Source organism: Desmodus rotundus, chromosome 9, assembly GCF_022682495.2.
Source record: "Desmodus rotundus isolate HL8 chromosome 9, HLdesRot8A.1, whole genome shotgun sequence".
Classification (NCBI taxonomy): Eukaryota; Metazoa; Chordata; class Mammalia; order Chiroptera; family Phyllostomidae; genus Desmodus; species Desmodus rotundus.
In genome coordinates, this window is record NC_071395.1 from 109,266,439 (window position 1) to 109,273,348 (window position 6,910).

General features: G+C 57.9%; 1 protein-coding gene across 1 annotated transcript; it reads left to right on the forward strand.

Annotated features, from left to right (window-relative positions):
- The first annotated feature begins 511 nt into the window (after positions 1–511).
- Positions 512–5,774, forward strand: GPR142 (G protein-coupled receptor 142). The gene is made up of 3 exons (XM_053911670.1): positions 512–646; positions 1,569–1,727; positions 2,451–5,774. Exons 1-3 carry the CDS (start codon positions 622–624, stop codon positions 3,320–3,322), a joined length of 1,056 nt encoding a protein of 351 aa, XP_053767645.1. The 5' UTR covers positions 512–621; the 3' UTR covers positions 3,323–5,774.
- The last annotated feature ends 1,136 nt before the right edge of the window (positions 5,775–6,910 follow it).

Consider the following 6,910-nt stretch of genomic DNA (forward strand, 5'->3'; position numbering starts at 1 on the left):
GGCCCCCAGGGAGCCTCCTCCTGGTCCCCTGTCCACCCGCAGTAGCTGCAGGGCTGACTCCTCCAAACCTGGCCCAGGAGACTTCTCTCCGGACCTCGGTGCTGCCCACGGTGACCTCACCTCTCCCTCCCCAGAACTGGTTTCCCCAACCCCTCTCTGCAGACCGGCCCTCCCCTCTCTGAGGCTGGTAGAGCCAGCTCCCCAAACCCTTCTGCCTTTCCCCAAAGTCCTCCCCCAGGGTGTGCCGCCCTGGCTGGGCGCAGGCCAGTTCCCAGAGTGTAAGCACACAGAGGGAGCACATGACAGACCTCTCCCAGCAGAGCCCTGCCCCGCCCCTGCACCCTGGGGATTCTGGTGTGCTCCAGGCTCTTAACTGTATAGGCTTCTTCCCCCCAGGCTCAGCCCCACCCTTTCCTTCCTCCTCCTCCCTCCTCCCCTCTCCCCCCTCCCTCCTCCCTCCTCCCTCCTCCCCACCATCCCACCTCTCCACACTCACAGGCTCAGTGCAGCAGGAAAAACCTCAGAGCACACAACTGCTTGGAGAGCTGGTGATGCTGGGAGGGACCCGCAGGGACACCCAGGAAAAGCCACAAGGGGACCCTGAATTCAGGACCCAGGAGCATGAGGCTTGAGGGACAAGAGACAGGTAAAGTATCTAGAACCAAGTGGGAAGGGAGACTCAGGTAGAAGGACAGGCGTGGAATCCAGAAGCCACAGCTGGGGAGCTAGAAGCTGATAATGAGGGGGTGGTGGGACGGGGGAACTAGGTTGAGCAGGGGGCTGGGGGAGAGGGGCTTCAGCAGGAAATCAAAACTAGAAGGTAAAACCTAAAGACCTAAAGTGTAGGCTGAGGGGCTCATGGAGGTCACCGTACCCCTCTGGACTCAGTTTTCCCATCTGAAAACCAAGGCCGTTCAGCTCCAGAGAGGTATTCTTTGGTGTAGAAAAGGGGGGGACCTAGTAACATCTCTCCTTGAAGAGGGGCAGCTGTTGAGGAGAGCCGGGCAGCTGCTGTGGGTCACCGTGGGTGGGGATCACCTGGGATGCTTATGAAACGCACAGCCCTGGCCAGAGTGGCTTAGGTGGCCAGTACTTGATCCCCAGCCTAAGCGCATGATCCCCTATCCAGGCACGTACAGGAAGCAACCGATCGATGGTTTCTCTCTCGCATCAATGTCTCTCTCTCCCTTCCTGCAATAAAAAGGTATCCTTGGGTGAGGATTAAAAAATAATAATAAATAAGTAATGAAAAACACAGCTGCTCAAGCCCCTCGGGGAACAGTGGGGTGCAGGACCCCACTTTCCAGGTGAAGGACGCATCAGGAGCAACGCGGTGGAGAGGCCACCGAGGGCTTCTTCTCATCGTCGGGGAAGCCGTGCCGCTGAGGGGGTGGGGGGTGGGCTTGGCGATAGGGACTGACTTTTGGCTGGGCCTGATCAGAGGGTCTGCACAAAGCAGGGGTGAGTACAGACCTCAGGGTCAGGGTCAGGGTCAGGGCGGGGCTGCTGCCAGGCCAGGCTGGAAGGAGACCAAATGCTCAAACCCCACACCCTTCCGCCCTTCCTAGCTGGCCAGCCACGAGTGACCATGCTGCCCACACCCAATGGCAGCGGGCCCAGCCAGGAGTTCGGAGGCCATTGGCCAGAGACCCCAGAGAGGTCCCCGTGTGTGGCCGGTGTCATCCCCGTGATCTACTACAGCATCCTGCTGGGCCTGGGGCTGCCTGGTGAGTGCAGAGCTGGGCCTGGGGCTGCCCGGTGAGTGCAGAGCTGCGCCTGGGGTCTCGGGCTGGCCAGGAGCTGGCGTCCTCCTTTGAAGGGAGCCAATCCTCATGCTGACCCCTGAGACTCAGGACCATAGGCCCCAGAGACCCCCCAGGCTCTCCTTGCCTTTATGGGGGGGATCTGGGTCCCTGGGAAACAAAGCAGAGTGGGAGTATAAGTGAGGGGCTGAACTTGGGGTACAGAAGCTACACCCAAGGTTTCAACAGAGGCAGAGAGGCCCCCTCCCACCCCCAGCAGTGGGCACTCTCCTGGGGTAACCGAGTTCACACAGGACTGCCCTCTGCTTGGGCGGGAGCTCCCCGTCTCATCCACTGCCTTCGGACAGCAGAGCGGGGCCTGGGGTCAGGGGTGCAGATACAGGGACGGACAGGTGGTCCAGCCCTCGGGCAATCACCCTTCCCTGCCTGTCACCAGGGAGACCTGTGTGTTAGGCAGAGGCCAGGCCCAGGGTGATGTCCGTGGCCGGCAGGACAGAGTGTGGACGGACAGGGCAGGGCTGATGCAGTTAGCCTCCCGACAAAACGAGTTTTGAGAAGAGTCTGGAAAGAGGAAAAGGAGCCAGAACCAGCAGTGGGGGAGGCGCAGGGATGACACCTTGGGAAGCGACGTCTGAGCAGCCCCCTAACCCTCCCATCTCTCCCCTCTGGGTCCTGGGCTGCCCTCAGTCAACCTCCTGACCGCGGTGGCCCTGGCCCGCCTTGTCACCAGGACCAGGAAGACCTCTTACTGCTACCTCCTGGCGCTCACGGCCTCGGATATCGTCACCCAGCTGGTCATTGTGTTCGCTGGCTTCCTCCTGCAGGGAGCCGTGCTGGCCCGGGAGGTGCCCCGGGCGGCCGTGCGCACGGCCAATGTCCTGGAGTTTGCCGCAAACCACGCCTCAGTCTGGATCGCTGTCCTGCTCACGGTCGACCGGTACTGGGCCCTGTGCCACCCCCTGCGCCATCGGGCATCATCGTCCCCGGGCCGGACCCGCCGGGACATCACCGCGGTCCTTGGAGCTGCCCTTCTGACTGGCATCCCCTTCTACTGGTGGCTGGATGTGTGGAGGGACGCAGGCCCCCCCAGCACCTTGGACAAGGCCCTCAAATGGGCTCACTGCCTTACCGTCTATTTCATCCCCTGCGGCGTCTTCCTGGTCACCAATGTGGCCGTCGTCTGCCGGCTACGGAGGAGGGGCCGGCGCGGGCTGCCGCCACGGGTGGACAAAAGCACGGCCATCCTGCTGGGCCTCACCACGCTCTTCACCTTCCTCTGGGCACCCCGGATCTCTGTCATGCTCTACCACCTGTACGTGGCCCCTGTCCACCGGGACTGGAGAGTCCACCTGGCCTTGGACGTGGCCAACATGGTGGCCATGCTCAACACAGTGGTCAACTTTGGGCTCTACTGCTTTGTCAGCAGGACTTTCCGGGCCACCGTCCGAGGGGTCGTCCACGATGCCCACCTGCCCTGCGTGGGGCGGTCACAGCCAAAGGGCCCAGGGGTGGAGCCCGTGCTGAAACCTCCAGGGCTCCCCAAAGGGGTGGAATTGTAGAGGAGGGCCCCAGCCAGGAAGCTGGGGGTGGCCCAAGGCCAGGTGTGCAGGGCCTTGGTGGTCATGCCCACAGAGCTTGACTGACACCCTCCTTTGCAATATGAGGGCAGAGGGAGAGCCTCCTTCCTTTGGGGGTGGCTCCTCAAATAGAAGGGAGGACAATTTACTGAACTCTTGCACTAGCTGCACCAGCGATTCCCGTTTCCTGGGACAAAGCTAATTGTGTCAGCTGCTGGGGCGTTCCTTTGTGAGGGACATTTCACCTGGCACATTCGAAGGCCAGATTAATGCTGGTTGGATGAATGAATGAGTGAGTGAATGAATGAATGAATGAAAGAGAAGGTGGATGGATGATGGATGGATGGGTGGATGAATATGACTCGTTTCCAGCCCACCTGCTTTCCTGGGGCCCACCTCTCACTCCCTAAATTGGCCACTTCTCCGGCGTCCCGTGGCAGTGTGAAAACAAAGGTGTCTCCAGGATTCCCGAACTCGGGGGACCAAATGTGCTGGGCCAGGCACCGGGAGGGGCTGCCTGGGAGCGGGGTAGTCCTGAAGCAGGCGCCCGGCTCTGAGGAGGCACAGCGCCCTGGGCTCCCGTCATTCTGGTTTGCTTCCACTGACCTTCCTGCCCTGGAGCCAGAACCCATTCCGGGGGCCTGCAGGTTTCCTGGGGCCTGGGTTTCCATTGTTGCCTTGACCTCGCCCAGAAGGAAATGTCCTCTCAGCACAGGGGCCAAGGAAGGGCTGGTGGGAAGGGAGGATGTGGCCCGCCCTCCGAGCCCACTCCACTCAAGGAAAGGCCTCTTCTCCACCACGCACCACGGGGAGGAAGGAGATGGCTCCGCTGACCTGAGACTGACCCTGAGGGGCTCCGCTCGGCCCCTGCCGGCCTCTCCGGGTCCGCTGTCTCCTGGAGTGGCAGCTGGGAGAGACCAGCAGATGGGCCACCCACCTGCTCCAGGTGCTGGGTAAACACATTAGCGGCAGGCTGAGCTGACCTTTCCCCTGAGCGGGAGGTGCGGGCTGGGCCCCCACCTGCACCCAGTGCCGTAATGGGGTTACGTAAGTGAAAGAGCCAGATGTATGTACGCCAGGCATACAGTCAGTGCACAATAAGTGCTCGGCTTTTCCTTTCTCCTTTGCATCTCTCTTTCTGCCAGAGCAGGGCCATCCAGAAAAGACTTAGCCACTTCCAGAGGAGGAAAAGGCAGGTCCCCAACCCTTTACCTACCATTCTAAACTCCAGGAAAGCTCAGAAAACCTCCTGAGTTCACCACTAACACATTTAGTGCCAAAGCTGGACCCACACCGATGGGAGACGACGCCCCATAGGACTCTGTGCAGGTCGCCGCCTCGGCTCTTCTGCTGGCCGTGTGGTTGCAGGCTGCAGCCCCACACCCACTGGAATCCAGACCTGACACCTACACAGGCCACACGTGACTTTATTCTGAAACATCCTGAATTCCGAGACACATCAGGTCCCGGGAACTCAGAGGAAGGATTGAGGACCTGTAAGTCCCGCTGTTTCTGCAACCACATGGTCTCAGCTGACCCGAGTGGATTGGGGCCTCGGGGGTCCCCCACTGGCAGAGTTGATGCATCAGGAATTCATTCCTTCCTTAAGGAGGAGGGGGTGTAAGTGCAGGCACCCCCAAGGGAGAAGGGGGCCCTGAAGGGTGAGAGGATGTCACCCCCCAGCCTTGCCCCAGGGTCCAAGTCCAACCTGCAGAAGGAGGCTCTGGGAAGAAATGTGCCTTTTGGATGCAGAACCAAATGGAACACAGCTGGGGAGGGACCTTCCTCCCATGCTGCATCAAATCTACAGGACCCAGACGGAAAGACGCCCCAACCAGGCAGGGGAGGCCCTCGTCATGGAAGGCGGCTGCAGAGCAGGCAATGGCCAGAGGCCACTTTCTACTGGCTGGTGAGCTGTTCTCAAGGAGACAGACTCACTCGTCCCTGACAAGGGGGGAACCAGAACTGCCCCCCCACACACACACAGGTGAGGAGGCTCTACGGACTGAGGAAACAGACGCAGAGGGAGGTAAGGCGACATGCACATGGCCCTAAGCTGGTCGAGAGCAACGCAAACCCACCTGCTGGCTCCAGGTCCGTCTCTTCCACCACCTCTCAGGTGCAGAGATTTAGAGCAAGGGCAGCTTCAGGCACACTTGGCCTCACATCACTTTTTAGTCTTGGACTTACCAGATTTGGGACCTGATAACCTATTTTCCTAATAAGTTGCATCAGGTAACAGCTTTTTTTTTAATATTTTGGTAACCTTTAATGAAGTGAAGAGAGTATCGCTTGGATAAGCATGTCACTGAAAAGTATTATTAGCACTGCTCTTGCCCAGGTCGGAGGTAGCTCAGTTAGTTAGAGCATCACCCAGATACACCAAAGTTGCAGGTTCGATCCCCAGGTAGGGGCACATACAGGAAGTAACCGATGGATGGGTGGAACAAGTAGATGTCTCTCTCTGTCTGTCTCTCTCAAATAAGTAAAAGTTATAAAAATTATGTTAAAAGCTGCTCTTGTTTCTCAAATGCATTTTCATCATTAAACTCCCACTGGCTTCTAGGGAGGGAGGCTCTCTGTGGGTCCCCCATCTCTCCTCAACCCATCTGCCGAAATATCTCGGCTACCTGAACTCCTTTACAGAACCCTGTTTCTTCCTCACGGTTCTCCACTGCCGTCCAGCCTGTCGGTGGGTCTCCTGTTCCAGCATTAACTCCCTGTTACTATTTGAGGACACTTGTTTTTCAAGCATCTTTCCCGTCTTCCCAAGTCTATATACGATTTTGGCTGGTTTGGAAGCTGGTTGAAAGGTTGGTTTCTGGTCTGTCTATCTGTGTGTATTGGTTTCCTGGGGCTGCCATAACAAAACCCCCCGGCCTGGGGGGCGAACATGGCAGACATGGATTTTCTCACAATTCTGGAGGCTGCAAGCCCAAGATCAAGGTGTCAGCAGATTTGGTTTCTCCCCAGTCCTCTCTCCTCGGCTTGCAGGTGGCTGTCTTCTCCCCGTGTCCTCACGTGGTCCTTCCTCTGTGTGGGCGCATCCCTGGTGTGTCTCCGTGTGTCTCAATCTCCTCTTCTTATAAGGGCACCAGTCAGATTGGGTCAGCGCCCGCTCTAACGGCCGCATTTGAACTTAACTCCCTCTTTAAATTCACTTTCTGAGGTGCAGGGAGTTAGGGCTTCAACTTATGGGTTTAGGGTGGACAGAATCAGCCCATAACACTGGTTGTTTTAAAGAGAAGTGTTACTTTGTCTGGGTATCCGGTTTTTTGATGAAAGTAACTTTTAGCTTTATTTTTTTATTATATTTTATTGATCATGCTATTATAGTTGTCCCAATTTTCCCCCTTTGCCTCCCTCCACCCAGCACCCCCCCTCCCCCAGGCAATCCCCACACCATTGTTCGTGTCCATGGGTCATGTGTATACGTTCTTTGGCTGCTCCATTTCCTGTGCTGTACTTTACATCCCCGGCTATTCTGTGACTACCTGTTTGTACTTCTTAATCCCCTCTCTAATCCCCTCTCCTCCTCACCCATTCCCCTGTACCCCCTTCCCATCTGGC

Coding starts and splice junctions, on each gene's coding strand:
- GPR142 (XM_053911670.1), top strand. CDS start 622: ATGAGGCTTGAGGGACAAGAGACAG. Junction 647..1,568: donor GCTTGAGGGACAAGAGACAG/GTAAAGTATCTA, acceptor CGCCCTTCCTAG/CTGGCCAGCCACGAGTGACC. Junction 1,728..2,450: donor GCTGGGCCTGGGGCTGCCTG/GTGAGTGCAGAG, acceptor GGCTGCCCTCAG/TCAACCTCCTGACCGCGGTG.